At 37.5% G+C, this 21,268-nt stretch overlaps 1 protein-coding gene across 4 annotated transcripts in view; it reads left to right on the plus strand.

Moving 5' to 3' along the window:
* The window catches only part of PTGER3 (prostaglandin E receptor 3), a 198,409-nt gene extending 177,386 nt beyond the window's left edge, over positions 1–21,023 (plus strand). Inside the window, exon 4 of one of the 4 annotated variants that reach the window (XM_003260191.2) lies at positions 7,314–7,550. In XM_003260191.2, the coding sequence (XP_003260239.1) occupies positions 7,314–7,334 (21 nt within the window). In that variant the 3' untranslated portion in view covers positions 7,335–7,550. Of the gene's footprint in view, positions 1–7,313; positions 7,820–20,915 lie in introns of those variants that run through there. The other 3 variants (XM_003260192.3, XM_003260190.3, XM_012500503.2) reach the window with 3 other exon arrangements.
* The last annotated feature ends 245 nt before the right edge of the window (positions 21,024–21,268 follow it).

A 21,268-nucleotide genomic window follows, 5' to 3' on the forward strand; every position in this document is an offset into this window, starting at 1 on the left:
CAGCAATCCCATTATTGAGTATGTGCCCAAAGGAATATAAATCACCCTACCATAAAGACCCATGGGTGCGTATGTTTATTGCAGCACTATATACAGTAGCAAAGACATGGAATCAACCTAAATGCCCATGGATGGATATATAACATGGATTACTACACAGCCATAAAAAGAACTAGATCATGTCCTTTACAGCAATATGGATAAAGCTGGAGGCCATAATCCTAAGCAAACTAATACAGAAAAAGAAACCCAAATCCCACATTCTAACTTGTAAGTGGGAGCTAAACATTGAGTATGCATGACCATAAACAAAGGAAAAACAGGCACTGTGTCTTACTTGAGATTGGACGGTGGGAGGAAGGAGAGATTTGAAAAATTCCCTATCAGGTACTCTGCTGATTATCTGGATGATGAAATAATCTGTACACCAAACCTCTGTGATGTGCAATTTACCTGTATAACAAACCTACACATTACCTCTAAACCTAAAATAAATTTAACAAATAAAAAGAAGAAAAAAGAAATTGTATTCTTCTCCTAAAACAAGGACACAGGCCTTTTTTACAGTCTATCCATGTCACTTTAAAAGTTCAATCCTCCATATACTTGCTTAAGTACCGATTAGTTGGTTACCTTTCTAGGCACAAACGATGTTTAGAGAATTAATTTTAATGTCAACAGCAGGAAAGTAACCTGTCAAACCCCAGGGAGGTTGATCACACCCTTCAGATCTTAACCAGAAAGTGGCTGAAGGAAAGCAATTGCAAACCCATGTCTCAATTTTGTCCTTAAAATTGAGACATAGAGGGCAGAAAGTCAGCATCAGTCTCCAACGACTTTTTGCAACCAGTATTTCTGTGCCAACATCTTAGGCCAAATTATTGGAATGAGGTTTAAAACACTAGGGGAAGGGAGAAGCTGAGTATTCCCTCTAGGCTAATAGTTGCCTGGTGAAATGTCACTGCATTTGTGTCAGAATGTGCAGAGGAATGCAATCCTGTCTGGGCAGAAGGCAAATAGAAACCCAAAGGAGAGCTGATCCAATCACTCTGTATGATTTAGAATGTATTATGGTCAACATAGACACTGATCTACTTTTCCCAAGTTCCTATATTTAGGGACTGAAACTGCTGTTTCAAAGAAAAAAAAACACATAAAATGAATTATTCTGAGCACTTATACAAATCTTTTAGTGTTCAATTTCTCCTGGGAAAATGCAATGATTTGATGACAGCTCTGGAAGGGAACAAACAGAAGTATAGAACGGGGTATGGGGAAGTTTCAGAGAGAGACAGAGACAGAGGGAGAGACATAAAGAGATAGAAAGGAGGAATATAGAAACAGAAAGTCTCAAAAAAAGAAAACAAAGAAGGACAGATTCAGAGACAAGTTGTGAGGCAAGACCCAGACAGAGAAAACAAACACAAAGAAGTAATATTTAGAACACAGAGAGGCCTAACACTGAAAACCAATGACATAAAAACAAATGAAACACTGAAAAAATGTATACAATTTTTAAAAACCCAAGGAACCAGCCAGAGGAGCTGGGGAGGGAAAAGAGAGAAAGGAAGATAACCCATGGCAACACGCAATTGAGTCAATATTTATTGAGTGCCCACAGAGAGCATGGCAACCTACTGGAACTTAAGTAGAAATAAATTCAATTCTCTCCGGTCCTGAAGGATGGGGAAGCTCAGGTCTGCCGTGCTGCCTAGGGGCTGAGGAAGTGTGAGTACAGGCAGATCCGCACTGAGCTCTGCTTGCTGCAGTTTGGCCCCAGCTCCACTTCCTTGGTCTGACCTGCAACCTTCTTCCCCAAATTCTACTGAAGAAAAACAAATACTTAAGGAGACACAAAGTTTTTTTGTTTGTTTGTTTGTTTTTTGGTATTTGTAACATCAGGTCTAAAACAAGTACTATTATTAGTAATAATGCCATATTTCTTTATGAAAGATAAAAATCTGGAAACTAGATGTTTTCAAAACAGAAAGGTTAAAATTTTAAGAAGAGACCAAACAAGAGACCACTTTCATTACATATCTCCCCTCCCAGATCCTGACATATATAATAATACACAGTATTTTAAAAGCACCAAAACCCCAGCCTGGCCAACATGGTGAAACCCTGTCTCTACTAAAGATACAAAAAATTAGCCAGGCGTGGTGGTGGGTGCCTGTAATCCCAGCTACTCAGGAGGCTGAGGCAGGAGAATCTCTTGAACTCAGGAGGCGGAGGTTGCTGTGAACCCAGATAGTGCCATTGCACTCCAGCCTGGGTGACAGGGCGAGACTCTGTCCCAGAAAAAAAAAAGCACCAAACCAAAACCTCATAAATACCACTAAAGACCTTACTCATGTAACCAAACACCACCTGTTCCCCCCAAAAAACCTATGAAAATTAAAATAAAATAAACAAAACAAATCTAAGTTTTATACAATTTAGTCTATAAAATATGTTGTAAGAATATCAGAGTACACAGACACATATCTGATCAAAATGTCTCCAAAAAACCTGCAGAAAGGGAAATGTGGTCTGTTATATGACTCACCATGTCCATGAAATAAAAATAAACCATGGTTTCTAAGAAATACAACCATTTCTGGCAGTGGGTGCTAGAAAATAGATTTGCAAGGAAAAGACACAATAATCAAAGCTCATTATGCTCCATCAATGGACCATACCTATTCAGACCAAACTATATCTGGTAAACCTAAAGAAAGAAGGCACAGAGCAGAATAATTTGTGGAATATTAGCTTATTTATTCTTCCTATATTTTCCTACCTCACAACTGGAATTTTAGAACTGCTCGGCCTCTAGGATTTTTACAGGGTGGAAAACCAAAAGATACTTAAAAGAGATTTTTTTTTTTTGTCATATGAGAACTTCTTGAAAAAACTATGCTACTATTATCCTGAGGATGCAGGATAGAGAGAATACTCTCAGAAGCTTGGGAAGAGGGAGCTATGTCTCCTGAATCAAAAAGAGGGTCAAAGTTTTTTACCCTCTTTTCTCAGTAGCAAAATACCACCCCAGGGAGGAGTTATGTGTTAGTGGAAAGGATCACACACTCTGGAACAGAGAGACTCTCAATGGTACCCAGTGGACCAAGGACCAAGGAATACATCTCAGATGATATGGTACTCCCTGTAACTAACTTTAGGAATTCAGCACAACTCTATGGTGTGGCAAGTCCCAGTAGTGACTTCAATTGAATTCTCTACCACTCTAGCAAAATAGGCTATGAGAACAATTTTAGTTAATTTTATAAAAGAGCTATTTCATATAAATTGGAGTTTGTGGTCTAGATATCATATATGCTACACAAACTTTGGCATCAAATAGAATGAGGTCTGAGTTAACTTTCGGTCATCTTACTTAATTTCTCCAAGTCTTACTTCTGTCATCTGTAAATGGAGACCAAAGGTAGAATTTTATTCATTTGTTATTATAAGCAGCGAGCAATAGCTTTATGCTCAGTGTTTAGTCCAGTACCTGGAACGTAGTCAGTGTTCAGTAATTGTCATTTTTATTCAGTTTGAAAAATGTCTCACTCTAGTAAGAAGTCAAGCAAAATTTTGACACAAAGCTTATACGTAACTATTATAGAGGGAAACACCATTAGTTATGCACAACTGTTTACAAGATTTAAAAATTTAGACTATTAATAGTTCTTCAAGAGGAATACCCCTAACCATCTCAGGAAGAACAATATGAACATACAAACCAAGAAAAACACCAACCATCTCCCACAACTTTCTCAAGAGGGGCCCATGCCCATTCAGACCAATGTGTCCAATAAACCTCAAACTCATGGGAAAGAAAAATTTAAACAGCAATTCAAAGCTTTAATATGTCAATGGCTTTTAAAAAGTCAACTGTCACATTTCTTCTCCTTTTTTTCCCTCCCTTCCCTCAACACAATCGTGTTTGAGGCCAAAGCTATTTATAATTCTTGGAGTGACTGACATTAAAAGACTTTTGACAAGCAGTCTAGTGACCTTGATGAAAGTATCTTAATCTGACAGACTTCTCAAATGGAATGTGGGAGGGAAGAGCATATTTTAACTTTTGGTAAGCTAAAATAGCACCTTGAAAATTGAATGACCCTAGATATGGATTTAGTAGTTGTACCCATTTCAGGTTATAAAAGCCCTAAGATTAAAAAAAAAATTGCAAGTCCAGCTCAGGATAGAGGAAGTTTGATATTTCTGCATCTAATGTGTGCCTGTAGCTCATTAGGTAATAAGGTTTGCATTCATATTAAAATTCTTAGTGTGGCTTCAGGCTCTCCTCCTTTTTGCTTTCCTCTACCCTTCTCAAATGAGTTGGGACTAATCATTGGTTTCAGTTCTCTCACCAAGGGGCCCATGGTGAAAAAAGCATGACTTAACAATTCAACAAGCATTGCTTGAGCATTTGTTATGAACTCAATGCCAGGGATACCGACAAGCACGTAGTCTCTGCTGTCAGCAGATATTAATACTCTGTCATAATTGTTTCAAATTTCTTTTTCCCTAAAAATTATAAAAATTTTGATATAGACACAAATTAAAGTAGTAGTAGATATACCAATCACCAAGATAAAACAATTACCAAGATTTTGTCGCATTCACAGAACTTATTTATTTATTTTTAAAATTATGGTAGAAAACAGATTTTAACATAACATGTTTAACGTAAAAATTAGCACCTCGACCATTTCTAAGTGTATAGCTCAATAGTGTTAGCAATAGTCACATCGTCGTGCAACAGATCTCTAAGAGTTTTTCATTTTGCAAAACTGAAACTCTACACCCACTGAAAAACAACTCTCTATTTCCCCTTCCTCAGAGCTCCTGACATCCACAATTCTGCTTTCTATGAGTTGGACCAATTTAGATGCCTTATACAGGTGAAATCATACAGTGTTGGTCTCTTTGTGACCGGGCTTATTTTACTTAGTATAATGTCTTCAGGGTTCATCAATGTTATGGCACATGACAGAATTTCCTTCTTTTTAAGCTAAGTAATATTCCACTGTATGTATATACTCCATTCTCTGTATCCATTTATATTTCAGTGGATATTTGGGTTGCTTTCACCTTTTTGGTATTGTGAATAATGCTGTAATGAACATGGATGTGAAAATATGTCATCAAGATCCTGTCTTCAATTTTACTGGATATGTACCCAGAGTGGGATTTCTGGATCTTATGGTAATCGCATTTGTAGTTTCCTGAGGAAACTCTATACTGTTTTTCATAGTGGCTGCATTGTCAATTCACATTGACAGTGCACAAGAATTGCAATTTCTCCACATTCCAATACCGCTTGCTATTTTCTGTTTTTATGACAGTGGCCATGTGTATTAGTCCATTCTCACACTGCTATAAAGAACTACCTGAGACTGGGTAATTGAAGAAAAGAGGTTTGGCTCACAGTTCCCTAGGCTGTACAGAAGCATGTTTTGGAGGCCTCAGGAAATTTACAATTATGGCAGAACGCAAACGGGAAGCAAGCACATTTTACCATGGTGCAGCAGGATAGAGACACAGAGAAGGGGGAAGTGTGCCACACAACTTTAAACCATCAGATCTCATGAGAACACACTAACAGCAAGGGGGAAATCTGCCCCCATGAGCCAATCATCTCCCACCAGGCCCCTCCTCTGACATGTACAATTTGACATGAGATTTGGGTGGGGACACAGAGCCAAACCATATCACCATCTTAATGGGTGATATCTCATTATAGTTCTGATTTGCATTTCTCTAATGGTTAGTGACATTGAATATCTTGTCACTTGTTAGCCATTTATAAATCTTTGGAGAAATACCTCTTTGAGGATTTTACCCATTTTTTTTAACTAGGCTATTTGCTTATTGTTAAATTATAGGCATTCTTTATATATTCTGAATCTAACTCCTTATCAGATATATGATTTGGAAATATTTTCTCCCATCTTGTAGATTACTTTTTCACTCTACTGATTGCTTCCTTTCATGTGCAAAAGGCTTGAAGTTTGATGTACTCTCATTTGTCTATTTTTGCTTTTGTTGCCTGTGGTTTTGGTGTCATATCCAAGAAAACATTGCCAAATCCACTGTTATAAAATTTTTCTCCTGTGTTCTTCTTACAGTTTTATATTTTATATTTATATACAGTGGAATATTACTTATGCCTATAATTTATATTTATATATTATGCCTAGGTCTTTAATTCATTTTGAGTTTATTTTTGTATATTGTGTAAAGTAAGGATCCGACTTCATTTTTTTACACGTGGATATCCAGTTTTCTCAACACCATTTATTGGCAGGACTACCCTTTAAGCCCATTGTATGGTTTTGGCACTCTTGTCAAAATTGATTGAGTGCATGCACAAGGGTTTATCTGGGACCTCTATTCTATTCTATTGATCCATATGTCTGTCCTTATCTCAGTACCACACTGTTTAGATTAACTTGGGATCACTTAACCTATTTTTTAAAACACGTTTTTTCTTTTTCTTATTTGAAGTATTTTTCAGCAAATATCAGATGGTATTATTTTGCCTCTTCATAATTCAATATAACTCTAAAAATTATGGCCCACTACCAAATCACAATATTATTATCACTCATAATGTTTCTTTGGCGTAATCTTATACCTGGTCTTAATCAAATGTATGGATTTTCTCAAAAATGTGTTTTCTGGCTTATTTGAATTAAAATCTAAACAAGGTCCACATTTTAATATGTTTATTTTTTAGGTCACTTGTAATTTAGAACAGTTCTTCCTCTGCTCCCTTTTCCTCCAGCCATTGACTTATAGAAATTAGTTTAGTTGTTCTATAGAATGCCTCCCATTCTGGATTTCTCTAATTCTTTATTATGTCATTTAACACTAAATGGAAATTAGCTAGGGGCTTAACTCTATGGTCATTTAACTATAAATTGAAATTAGCCTAGAACTATGATATTTTTATGTCTGCAAGCAGCTTTTTAACCTTATCTGCAAATTGAAGATTCTGAGGGCTTTTCCCAGTTTCACTGGGCATTCTCACACGTCTTCCCATATTTCCACCCAAGGAACATAGGATCTTCTTCTTTTAGTAGATGTTTGTAGAAAAATTTTTTACACCCTGAGTTTGTGGCATACATAGGTTGTCCCTATTCATTTTTCACTATTACTGCCACACAACTTCATTCTTGTTCTTGTTATACTGCTGTAAGTGATTTACCACTCTTGTTCATAATCTGAAATTTATGAGAATTTATTGCCTTTGATTTTTATTTAAGATATTAACAGTGCACTTATTATTGGCTATCCTAATTGATTTGTTTGTTTTCCAGGAGGAATTTTGGGGAAATTAAAACCTGCCTTTCTGCCAGGATCACATCACTGGAAGCTCCGTGACTCTCTTGTTGCAAAAGAAAAAAAAAATCACAGAAACACCCCACCTCCCAACCTATTCTCTTTTACTTCTTCCCCCAAGCCCACCCCCAAATATAACTGCTATCCAGAAGCTGTTATGTCCTGTTTCCATACATGTTTTTGTACTTTTACTATATCTACATACGTCAATTAAATTTATGTCCTATCGGTTTATGAATTTATATTTGCATATATATTTTCATATGTATAATTTGCATTTTATTGAAAATTATGTTTCTTGAGATTTATCCACATTGAAACATGGAGCTCTAAATTGTTAATTTTAACTGCTACAGAGTATTCCATAATTTGAATAAAGCATAACTTGTTTGTACAATCTCCCGCCAAGGGAAAATTATTTCCACTCTCATCATGACAAGGAGCACTGCAAAAATTAAAATAAAAATTACATTCATACTTGTTTGCCTGCACCCATCTGCCTGATTTTCTCTAAAATAAATATCTAGGAGTAGGAGTGGAAGTGCCAGGTCAAAGAGCATGTGCATCTTCTTATGCCCACATATATGAGAGTTTTCCCCGAGTATATCTACATCAACATCTATGATGTTTTAATTTTCTACATCCTTCTCTGTATTCGTTTGTTTTCATGCTGCTATGAAGAAATACCCAAAACTGGGTAGTTTATAAAGGCAAGAAGATTAATTGACTCACAGTTCCGCATGGCTGGGAAGGTTTCATGAAACTTACAATCATGGTGGAAGGGGAAGGAAACATGTCCTTCTGCACATGGTGGCAGGAGAGAGAAATGCCAAGCCAAAGGAGGAAAAGCCCCTCATAAAACCATCAGATCTTGTGAGAATGAACTCACCGTCATGAGAACAGCATGAGTGTAACTGCCCCCATGATTAAATTACCTCCCACTGAGTCCTCTTATGATAAATAGGAATTATGGGAACTAAAATTAAAGGTGAGATTTGGGTGGGGACACAGAGCCAAACCGTATCATTGTCAATATGAAATAGTACTTTATTGTTACTCTATTATATATTTTATTGAATGAAATGTGAGGTTGAGAACCTTTACAAGTCCTATTCATCATTTTATCTTCTTTTTCTGTGTATGGTCTGTTTATAACATTGATAATCTCTTGGGTTTTATGTCAATTTCTCAATGATTTGTGAGGGTTTAAAAATATATTCTAGATAATGATTCTTTTTGATATTTATTAAATACAATGTATTCTCATAAAATCATCTATGAACTCTTCCTCCCTTCCCCCTCTCCATTCCCTTTCCTCTGCCTTCATCTCTATCTCTACATCTACCTCTACCTCTAGCTCTATCTCTAGTTATAGCTCTAGCCCTATCCCTATCCCTATCCCTAACTCTATCTCTACCTCTAGCTCCACCTCTACCTACCTCTACCTCTATGTCTAGCTCTATCCCTACCTCCACCTCTAGTACTGGTCCCAGCTCTAGCTCTACTTCTGTTTCTACCTCTACTTCATCTCTATCTCTAGCTCTACCTCTAGTCCTACCTCTAGCTCTAGCTATACTTATATCTCCACCTCATCTCTATCTCTAGCTCTAGTTCTAGTTCTAACTCTACATCTAGCTCTAGCTCTAGCTCTACCTATCTCTATCTGTCTCTATCTCTATTTCTATCTCAATCTCTATCTCTATTTCCATAACCCTTTCTCTCCCTACAGTTCAGATTTTGTTCTTGGAAACAGCCTAGGAAACAGGCAGTTTACTATACTTTCCATTTTCCCAAATCTCCATCTCTAACCACACCTCACCCCTGCTAGCACCACACAGATTTCTTCTTGGAACATCCCTTGTTTGTGAAGCATTGACACTTATGCAAAAAGGTATTAAAAGTAAGCATCTGGCCAGGCACGGTGGCTCATGCCTATAATTCCAAGCACTTTGGGATATGGATCACAAGGTCAGGAGATCAAGACCATGCTGGCTAACACGGTGAAACCCTCTCTCTACTAAAAATACAAAAAATTAGCCAGGCTTGGTGGCAAGCAACTATAGTCCCAGCTACTCGGGAGGCTGAGGCAGGAGAATTGCTTGAACCTGGGTGGCGGAGGTTGCAGTGAGCCGTGATCGCACCACTGCACTCCAGCCTGGGTGACAGAGCAAGACTCCATCTCAAAAAAAAAAAAAAAAATAGTAGAAGTTTCCTGCCTTTATGGACAATCTGTTTGTCAAATATGATCACATTCCATAAATTAGTTTTAAGTTCAACTGGGGTTTCCCTCCTTTCAGCATGCATATTATCTCTTCCCTTCCTCTGGACCTTTCCTATCCATGTCTTTACTAGGATTATTACCTGTCTGGTGAGTGCTGTAAACAAAATGTTATGTGTGCAATTAATGCTAATTTGGATGATAGGAAACAGAAATATTAATTCTAGTTACTTTTCAAACATAGCTCATGCATTAATAGAATCTGATGTCACTGCAAGACAATTTGGTTGAGATGATAATGCTAATTTATTGAAATGGGTGGGTGTCATAATCAGTTTGAAAAAAGAGAGAGACATTTCTAAGACATACCAGATCATATTAATACATCACCTCCACACAAAAAATTGGTGTTAACATACAAATTCCTCTGGACGTTTAAGAAGAAATGCCTCCTCAAATATTGAGATCTAGTGAATGCAGCTTTTAAAACTGTAATATATAGGTCAGAGGGTTTTTTGTTTGTTTTGTTTTCCTATCTTTCTATTTGGCTTTCCTCTTAACATAGACTAGAGAAATAAAGGTACATGCAAATGCATAGATTTATTTATTTAGATTTCAATTGAAATTTTTCATTATGTTTATTATTTTTAAACACAGGCATCTGCTTGGCTTCATGTGCAAAGCCCTGAATTTCATTCTTTTCTTACTGAAGTTCGTGAAATGAAAGTAATACTTTAATATTTGATAATAATAGCCCAAGAAGGATGGTAACATCCAAGTGTAAGTACTACATATTGAAGAATAAATTTTTTACAGGAAAATGCATTATATTAAGAATCATAGAAGTTTTTACTCATAATAACAAATATGGAAGAAAAAATAGCTTGCAATAAACGTACCCAGTCCATATTTGTATCCAATATATATTTTTTCTCTAAAGCAGAATTACAATATAAAAACAAAATTTAGATTCCAAATGGTATGTCATATTAGAGAGAAAAATAGTGCAAATGAACAGTTTAAAACTGTCCAAAAATATGAGTAATTTTATTTGAAAAATGACAAGGATTCTTCAGAGTTCTGGACCACCCAATTATTTCAATAAAACAAATTGTCCTGGAGAAAGGCTCATAAACTCTGAGCCATTCATTAGTTTTTTTTGTATCATCAGGGAGTTAACTTGGGAAACTGGCAAAATCCTATCTGGCTTGAAAAGTAAATGCCCTCGGATTAGGGTTCTGTTCAACAGAAAATGCAAAAGGCTAATAATTTTATTTAAAAATTTTATGATTATTAATTTTCATTCTGTCAGCCCACATCACAATTAAAAGAAATAAATCATTTTGGTGGTTTGTGCCTGATTTTTCCCAAATTTCTTTCTTTGTTTGCTTGTTTTAATATTAAGTATATTTCTATTAGCTGGCAACAGCTGTCATTTGGGTGCCTCAGCTGACCACTCCCAGAGCACCCATAGCTTCAGTGTGTACTCTTTACTACAAATTCTTAATGTCTGGATTTACTAAATAATTAAAACCATCCTTGCAAATGTCCAATATAAGAGGGAGTAGATAAACTTCTTGCTTCATACCTTTTTCCAAAAGCTTTTATTTTCAAGTGAAATTGATTCTTATTTGCTTTTAATTTACCAGCCACAAGCTTAATATCATTTAACTAGCTAGTTAATAAAGCTTTGTAATTAAAGCTTTGTAATTAAAGCTTTGTATTAAATGTTTGTATACACAACGATTTATTTGGGACTTAAATTTTGAATTCTTTTCTCCTTAATAAAATTTTGAGTTTCTGTTTTAATCTTCAAATATTTCAATTGTTTGTTTTTTAAACAAACAAGCCTGAATTAAAGGAATGATTGAAATTCATAAATGCCATTTTTTCTCTTACATGATCATACTATTAAAACTATGAAGTTTCCACATCAAAATAAGAAGATAACTAAAGACAAAATAAAAAATTGTGAAAGCACCAAGAAATAAATGACACCTTACCTATCGGGGAAAAATCTTATGGACTGTCCATAAGAAAGAGCAGTAGCTCCTCCAAGGTCCCTGAAGGATAATAATCTGTGACACTACAGTAGATACTCAGACATAAAGTAGTTCCAAGAACAAAGACTACTGTCTGTCAAGAGTTGCTTATTTTCTTATTTTCATGACAGCCAGGAATGTATTCAAAAGGTATATTTGTAATACATTAGCCACAATCTAATTGTGCTACCACTGGAGGGCTGCTCAGTGTCTAGTTCATCACACAATAGGGGATGGAAGTTGGATTCATTCTTTTTGAAGGTTTATATGGTTTGGCTGAGTCCTCACCCAAATCTCCTCTCCAACTCCTACATGTTGTAGGAGGAACCCAGCGGGAGGCAATTGAATCATGGGGGCAAGTCTTTCCTATGCTGTTCTCACGATAGTAAGTCGCATGAGATCTGATGGTTTTAAAAACGAGAGTTCCCTGCACAAGCTCTCTTTACCTGCTGCCATCCATGAAAAATGTGACTTGCTCCTCCTTGCCTTCTGCCATGATTGTGAGGCTTCCCCAGCCACGTGGAACTGTAAGTCCAGTAAACCTCTCTATTCTGTAAATTGCCCAGTCTTGGGTATGTCTTTATCAGCAGCGTGAAAGCGGACTAACACAAAGGTCTAATCAGAGTTGGATTTGTGTTGCTTTTGTTTGTAACACTGTGCTAAGACTGAACACAGTGAGGTCCAGTTTTTTCCATGGTACTAGCTTTTTCACCTCTTTTCCACAGTAGCACAAATTCATGCTAGGAAGTTAATTGTGTAGGCATGAGAGCTTGTCTATACCATGTTCTCCAAAAAACTGATTTTAATTCTTTTTATCTTTCCTACCAGTATACCTGCCATTGCTTTCCTCTTCAAACCTCGGCTATTTAGTCAGTGGATTCAGCTTTAATCTTGTCACCTTATATGTACACAGACATTTTTACATGTTTTACGTGAAACAAGATAGAGCATGAGTGAGTAAATAAGTGTGTGTGTATGATGCACGTGTGTGCAGAAAACTGTAATCTCAATTATTATTATTATCTAGTGCAATTAGAGAGATGGTCAAGCACAGGAAACAAAAGGGTTTAACAGAAAACGGATAACGTACGTCTTTAGGGAAGAAAGGATTACAAATTTCACGCTGGTCAAAATTGAAATTTCGTAGAATAAACATCTGCAGTTTATACTAAAAGCTGCTTGTAGGGTTAAAATATGATATTATTCTAGGTAGATTTCAACCTTTGGTTGCAGCTGGCTGAGGGGGCTGCTGGCAACAGCTGTTATTTGGGTGCCCCAGCTGACTGCTCCCAGAATACCTATAGCAGTTACATGCTGGGAGGAGAAGGAGGCAGGTGCTATCAGATGACTCCTCAGGAATGTGCCCTAAAGGGAACACTATTTAGCATACAGGAGACTTGGCATGTGACTTTCTTTGGAGGGTGATTTTAAAGACTTGTTTGCAACTAATGATGTGTGTGATCTGTACAGAGGTCACCTTCAATAACTTCTCTTCCTGTAAACAGGAAAAGGCATGCTGGGAAATGGGTAACAGAACAAACAACAGGGAGCCCCAGTCACTTCTGGACCCAGTAGCCAATGTGACACGGTTTGCTATCCCTGGAGCTGAGTATTAGTAATCCTTAGATATTTTCAGTTTACTTTGTTTAGAAATTGAACTTCAACACAATGAACACTAGTGAGGTTGGATGTTGCAGCCAAAAAGCTTAGGATTTGAAGGAATCCTACGAATCCATCTTCACTACTTCACAGCTTTGTGACACTGCTCTTATCAGATAACTTACCTACATGTTATTATCCCAGTTTGTAAAATGGTGATTATAATAACTGCCTCAATACATTAATATAAAGATGAAATAAGGAAACATGTAAGGTGTCTGGCATATGTTAGATGCTCAATATTTACGCTTCCTTTTTCATCGTGTTGTAGGCTAATTGAACCCAATCTTTCAACCCTCAGAGACTGAGTTTGGTATTAGAAGACATTCACATGTTTATGTTAGGAATCAATTCACTCCATCCACACTGGCCATCCTTGTTGCTCCTTAAACATGTAGGCATTCTTCCACCTTAGGGCAATGGATCTGGCTGTTCCCTCCTCTGGACCTTCTCCCAAGTATGCATTCGAACTGACTCACTTCCTTCAACTCTTCACTTAAATGTATTCTTCTCATCGAGGTTTACCCTGACAACCCCACTTAATACTGTAAACTGTACATGGCCCTCTCCACTGCTCCCTCAGTGCCATATTCCTGAGTCCCCTTACCATGCTCCTTTGCTTTAAAAAAAAAAAATACATTTATCACCTTCTAGCACTTAATAAAATTTTAAAATTATATTTACTGTTTATTCTTTGTTTTCTCCAGTAGACTGTTGTATTAGTCCGTTTTCATGCTGCTGATAAAGATATACCCAAGGCTGGGAAGAAAAAGAGGTTTAATTGGATATACAGTTCCACATGGCTGGGGAGGCCTTAGAATCATGGCAGGAGGTGAAAGGCACTTCTTACATGTAGGTGGCAAGAAAAAGATGAGAAGGATGCAAAAGCAGAAACTCCTGATAAAACCGTCAGATCCTGTGAGACCTATTCACTGCCATGAGAACAGTATAAGGGAAAACACCCCCAAAATTCGAATGATCTCCCACTGGGTCCCTACCACAACACATGGGAATTATGCAAGTACAATTCAAGATGAAATTTGGGTGGGGACACAGAGCGAAACCATATCATTCTATCCCTGGCCCCTCCAAATCTTATGTCCTCACATTTCAAAATCAATCATGCCTTCCCAACAGTCTGCCAAACCCTTAACTCATTTCAGCATTAACCCAAAAGTCCACAGTCCAAAGTCTCATCTGAGACAAGGCAAGTCCCTTCTGCCTACAAGCCTGTAAAATCAAAAACAAGCCAGTTACTTCCTAGATACAATAGAGGTACAGGTGTTGGGTAAATACAGTCATTCCAAATGGGAGAAATTGGCCAAAACAAAGGTGTTACAGGGCCCATGCAAGTCCAAAATCCAGTGGGGCAGTCAAATTCTAAAGCTCCGAAATGATCTCCTTTGACTCCATGTCTCACATCCAGGTCACGCTGATGCAAGAAGTAGGTTCTCATAGTCTTGGGCAGCTCTGCCTCAGTGGCTTTGCAGGGTGTAGACCCTCTTCTGGCTGCTCTCATGGATGGCTGGAGTTGAGTGTCTGTGGTTTTTCCAGGCACACAGTGCAAGCTGTCATTGGATCTACCATTCTGGGGTCTGGAGGACAGTGGCCCTCTTCTCACAGCCCCACTAGGCAGTGCCCCAGTAGAGACTCTGTGTGGGGGCTCTGACACCACATTTCCCTTCTGCACTGCCCTAGCAGAGGTTCTCCATGAGGGCCCCACCCCTGCAGCAAACTTTTGCCTGGGCATCCAGGCATTTCCATACATCTTCTGAAATCTAGGTGGAGGTTCCCAAACCTCAATTCTTGACTTCTGAGCACCTGAAGGCTCAACATCAGATGGAAGCTGCCAAGGTTTTGGGGCTAGCACCCTCTGAAACCATGGGCTGAGCTATACCTTGGCCCCTTTTAGCAATGGCTAGATTGTTGGAGGCAGGGCACCAAGTCCCTAGGCTGCACACAGCACAGGAACCCTGGGCCTGGCTCACAAAACCATTTTTACCTCCCAGGCTTCTGGGTCTGTGATGGGAGGGGCTGCTGTGAAGACCTACAATATGCCTTGGAGATACTTTCCACATTGTCTTACAGATTAACATTCAGCTCCTTGTTACTTATGTAAATTTCTGCAGACAGCTTTAATTTCTCCTCAGAAAAATGGGTTTTTCTTTTCTACTGCATCATCAGACTGCAAATTTTCTGAACTTTTATGCTCTGTCTCCCTTTTAAAATGGAATGCTTTTAACAGCACCCAAGTCACCTCCTATCCTTTGCTGCTTAGAAATTCCTTCTGACAGATACCTTAAATCATCTCTCTCTAGTTCAAAGTTCCACAAATCTCTAGGGCAGGGGCAAAATGCTCCCAGTCTCTTTGCTAAAACATAACAAGAGTCATCTTTGCTCCAGTTCCCAACAAGTTCCTCATCTCCATCTGAGACCACCTCAGCCTAGACCTTATCAATCGTATCACTATCAGCATTATTGTCAAAGCCATTCAACGAGTCTCTAGGAAGTTCCAAACTTTCCCACATTTTCCTGTCTTCTTCTGAGCCCTCCAAATTGTTCCAACCTCTGCTTGATGCCCAGTTCCAAAGTTGCTTCCACGTTTTGGGGTATCTTTTCAGCAATGCCCTATTCCACTGGTACCAATTTACTGTATTAGTCTGTTTTCATGTTGCTGATGAAGACATATGCAATACTGGGAGGAAAAGAGGTTCAACTGGACTTATAGTTCCACATGCCTAGGGAGGTCTCAGAATCATAGAGGGATGTGAAAGGCACTTCTTACATGGCAGCAGCAAGAAAAAAATTAGGAGGATACAAAAGCAGAAACCTCTGATAAAACCATCAGATCTCGCAAGATTTATTCACCACCATGAGAACAGTGTAGGGGAAACCACCCCCATGACTCAAATTATCTACCACTGGGTCCTTCCCACAACACATGGGAATTACAGGAGTACAATTCAAGGTGAGATTTAGGTGGAGACACAGAGCCAAACCGTATCAACTGTATACCCCATAAGGGATTAAAATCTTTATTCGCTTCACTGATGTATATCACGCACCTGTTTCCTTGTAGGTAGTTAGGGCCGAATAAATATTTTTTCATGAATGAACGCACTTAGGCATTTCAGAATACATCAATCTATAGTGTTTAGGAATTGACTATGACCTGAATTAACATGCTTTGTTCACCTCACATCCCCAGATCCTGGAGTGTAGTATGACATGTATAGTAGAACGAATAAAAAATAATGGATTCAGGCACAACACAGCTTCCCATGAGGCTAGGGAATTACCCAGACTCAGGCAAAATTCATTACCATCATTCCCCTCTTTATGAACCTGACGACCAAACATACTGGCTTAGGAATTTTTTCTGTTAAATATATTTGATTGATATTATATACCCAGAAGGTCAAGATAATGTGGAAAATATTATCCACTGCCTTTGAGTCAAGGACTCTGATGTATATCATGGTGAATATTTATGCTTACTATGTCATTTCAAGTTTGAATGTTGACATTTAAATTAAAATAATGTCCCTCATTTTTATAACACAACAGCAATAGAAAGGTCAGTTGTACCTTACCAGTGGATAGTGCTACATTTCTCCTGTGTCATTTTGAGCTTTGCTGACCAGGAGACTGGCTTCTAATCTCATAGAGTGATCCTATGTACATCACTCAGTTGAAGAAACACAACTGATTAAGCCTTTCCTAAAAAGCTATTCTTTGTTCTTGAAAGTTTCTGCTCTACACTTAGTAGCAAGATGGCATTATCTAGTACAACCTTAAGAAAACACACCCTCTCAACACTCAAGATGAAAATGCTCAGAGGATTTGTATAGAGTCAAATCCAAAGTGAAAAATAACTTTATAGTTGTGTTATTGGGAGGAGTGGTGACAATAAGACATAAAATAAGGAGGGGTAAATGTTATAAAAACAAGATAGAAAGTTTATGGTAATCATAGTAAATTTCTGTCAAGAGAGCTGCAATTCAGATATGCTCCATTCTCACTTGACCTTTATTTACCTCTACTCCCAGTCATTAAAATGATGGTCTTTCTCCTGAGATAGTTCTATAATGGATACTTTGGGACACATTAATCTGATTTCATACAATTGCTGTGCTCAGTCATCTGTACTCAATGTGTCATATATGCCTGAACAACCAGACATCATACAAAGGCTTTATGTGATGCTAGTATGTGGTCTTGCCTTATAACAATGCATTTATCACTTAAATGTGCCTTTATCTTTTCTCCTGGAATTAAGACAGCTAAAGATTTCACAAGTTACACCTAAGAATGATACCCCAGGGAAGCATTGGACCTGTTTATATTCCACCTCATCATGAACACAGTCATTCACTTATTTGATCACACAGGGTAAAGGAGATATGCAACACTTCTCTGAAACAACGTGAAGAGAGGAGAATAAATCAAGCATTCTGGTAAACAATTCATGCCCTCAAAAACATGTTTTAATGTGTGCAACTGTCTTTAAGTGCTCCAAACCCAGACATCTTACTTGAGAGTCAGAGCTCCCAAGTGGCAAACAAAAGCACCAACTTGCTCATGATTCATTGTAACCTTTTTACATAAAACTGGAACTAGGAACCATAGTCAAGCAATAAGAAAGCTGATCCAGAATCTACCACTGTAAATTATTCAGCTAAAAAATATTACATAAATGCATGCAGAAGTCAGGAAGAAGAAATCAAAACATAAGATCATAATCCCAGTGGTATACTGTTAAAACATGAATGAACAAAGATTGTTGGTTCTATGTAGAGATACTGTATTGAATGAAAGACGTGAAAAGCTGTCTGCTCCCAAGACTCTCATGACATAAGTATCAAAGAATGAGAAACGGACTGGATGATTAGTGCTAAAAGGAACTTTTAAGGACATCTAATGCAAACCCAGTAATTTTACAGAAGCTTTAAATAGATTTGGAGAAGTTGAATAATGTGCTCTCAATCCATAATTAGTTGATACTGGTGAATATACCAGAAAAACAGAACACACCGTCTTTGCCATTAAAGTGTATCTGTCTTATTAGGTTTAACTAATATATTCAGACATCAGGTCATGTGATACCAAATGCTTGAACTGGTCAGGTGTTGCACTTTTTGTTCCCAGAATTGATAGATGGTTGTTATTCCATTCTGCCATTGCCTTTGTTTGTTATCATAGTAATTATAATGCCCTATTTACTTCAGCTAGAGGATTAATGTTTCTGGATATCTTTTCTTCTGCCTAGACATAGATTATTTGTATAAATACTCTATAAAATGGAGTTCCCAGGTTTTGTTCCTATTCAGTTATTCTACTTTCTATCTTGCAATTAACTACAAAGAGGTGAATACATAGCACTGAGAATGAGGCAAACCAAGGGCCTGCCATCAGGTGATTTTAAACATTGAACATTGGCACAGCAATTAAACTCAACCAACTGTAGAATTAATAAAAATACAGACCCAGATTGCTAGTCGACTATTTCAGATGCATGGTTCTGGTTACACAGTGAAAATCTAGGAACCTTAAGGACACTATAGAGGTTACTGCAGCCAGTTTAGTCAACACCTTACAAACCATCACAGCTGAAAGGGCAAAGAACGATCTAGTAGACAATTCTCACTCAAGGTCAGAAAGATAACTGATGGCTGGACCAGAATGGACACGAAGAATTTCTCACACGAGACCAGGAATCTCTCCAAACAACTCTTACCTTGAGGATAATGTAACTTTGGAAGAAATTTGTACATATTTTTCTTAGTTCCATGGAATATTTAAATGGTCTCAATTTCAAATAAATCCTGAAGTTTCGTGGATCTTGGTTTTTTTTTTCAATCTACAAGTTATTTACAAGTTTTAAAACTACTGAGTTAGGTTTTCTTTTGTTTGTTTATTTAAGAAAAGGGAGAACAAACAGCCCCAAACTTCAAGCTGTTCACGCTGAGGAATTGGACATTATATATTAAGGACACAAGAGGTATGTGAATCCCTCAGCTACAGTTGGCAGCAAATGTGTTGGACTAGCTGAAAGGTTTAGCACTAGGTACAAGGCAAGAGAGATAGAAGATAAGGAAGGAAAGCTAAGGAAATAAATTTTTCTTACAAAACTCCTCTAAAGTTTTTATAACAGGTCTTGCCAGAACTTAGATAAGCCAGAATGACTACGTTATTCTTCCAGAAAACGGTTTATGAATCAGTCTGCTATTTTCTACCCCCCAAAAAAAAGAAATCACAGTACTTCAGCACTGAGGGGATTAGTGGCTGAGCAATCCCCTTCAGAGTGCTGTTCACTTAATTTGTTAAAGGACAAAGTAGTTGAATCATCTCACTCGCTGAATCTAGAGGAAAAATACTGTCACTTCTTTATTGTTGTCATTTTCCAGTGTTTATTATGTCATAAAATGTTAGGCTTTAAAGTCCCAATCTGACTGTTTAGAGCAGGGATCTCCTGCCAACTGCATTATGTCATCAAATGAGCAAACATAATAAACATAATTAACATAGCAAGCATTTTTCAAGTCACTGGAATTTAAAAGTTGTTTGTTATAGCTACTGGTGTTACTTACCCTGACTTATGCACGAAGGAAAATAGTTTCATTTCGAATAGGTAGTTTTTTCCCAAACAGCTATACATATTTTTTACCAATATTTTATTCCCCTCTTCTGTATACCTAGAGGATATGATTATTGTCTTCCATGAAACTGAATAAAGTATTGTGACTAGATCTAGCCAATAAATTGTAAATGAAAATTATTAGGTTGGTGCAAAAGTAATTGTGGTTTTTTTCCATTACTTTTGATATGTGTGGCTGTGACTGTAGACATCTCATGTTCAATTATCCAGGCTTTCTTTTGGTGATCGAGACAGTTTCATGTTCTAAATGTTGCAGCTACCACATAGTAAAGCCCCTGCTGGCCTGGGTTTCTGAGTAACTCTAGAGTTGAGTCCCATGGCAACCAAAAATAGTTACATAATTTGAGTAGAAAATAAGGTTATATTGTGTTAAGCTGCTGAGATTTTCGGTTTGTTATCACAGTACAACCTACCCTATCCAATATATATGACACATGGGATAAAAAATATGTATGTATATATTTGCATATATGTGTATATTTGTATATAAGCATCTATGTGTATGTGTATATATGTACATATATGTATATGCATGTGTATATGCATACATAGTACATATATACACACATAAGTTTATGTATGTGTATGTACATAGACACATAAGCACATGTAAAAGTGTATTAGTCAGAATATGCACGTATATACACGTGCATACATGCACGTGTATATATAATATGATTACTAAATTGTTGCATAAAGAATTCTGATAATATATTAGTGCTTTATTTTACAGAAATGTTTCTTAATTATGTCTTTAGAAGAAAACAGTTTTCAACAATTTAGATTACCTAACATTATACCAAAAAGCAAGCAAACCGTAGCCTAGATGGCAATCTCTGCTAGAGGTTCTGCAGGTGCTAATTATACCCCTTGATCTTTTTACATTTTAACTAGTACGAAAATAAACACAAAAAATACGTGGAATTGTGAGTCTCAAAATATTAGCTTTTCACCCTAAACCTCTGTACTACCTCATACGAACTGACTCATCCTTCTACTTAAGGGAGAGCCGCTGGAGGACTGTGGGCTTCCCTTTGCAGAGCTAAAAATGCTCTTCTCTAGTGAGTTTACTGCACAGAGGAGTAAGCAGAGGAAAGCAGGCACTGCTTGAGGACACGTCAGAGAGGGGGCAAGAGGCTGCTGTCTTGCACCACAATGATACTCGCCTAATCTCATCCTTAGGAGAAGTAGAAACCAGGGCAATTGGGAAGACTCCTGGCGTTCTTCCCATACTGTTTCCTCCTGGAAAGACTCAGAAATTCTTTTTTAGCTATGAAATGTTAAGAAGTTGATTAATATGCTTTCTCTCCCACCCACAACAACCTCGTATGAGTCTTCCACACCTTTGCCATTATT

This window comes from Nomascus leucogenys, chromosome 12 (genome assembly GCF_006542625.1).
Source record: "Nomascus leucogenys isolate Asia chromosome 12, Asia_NLE_v1, whole genome shotgun sequence".
Taxonomy (NCBI): domain Eukaryota; kingdom Metazoa; phylum Chordata; class Mammalia; order Primates; family Hylobatidae; genus Nomascus; species Nomascus leucogenys.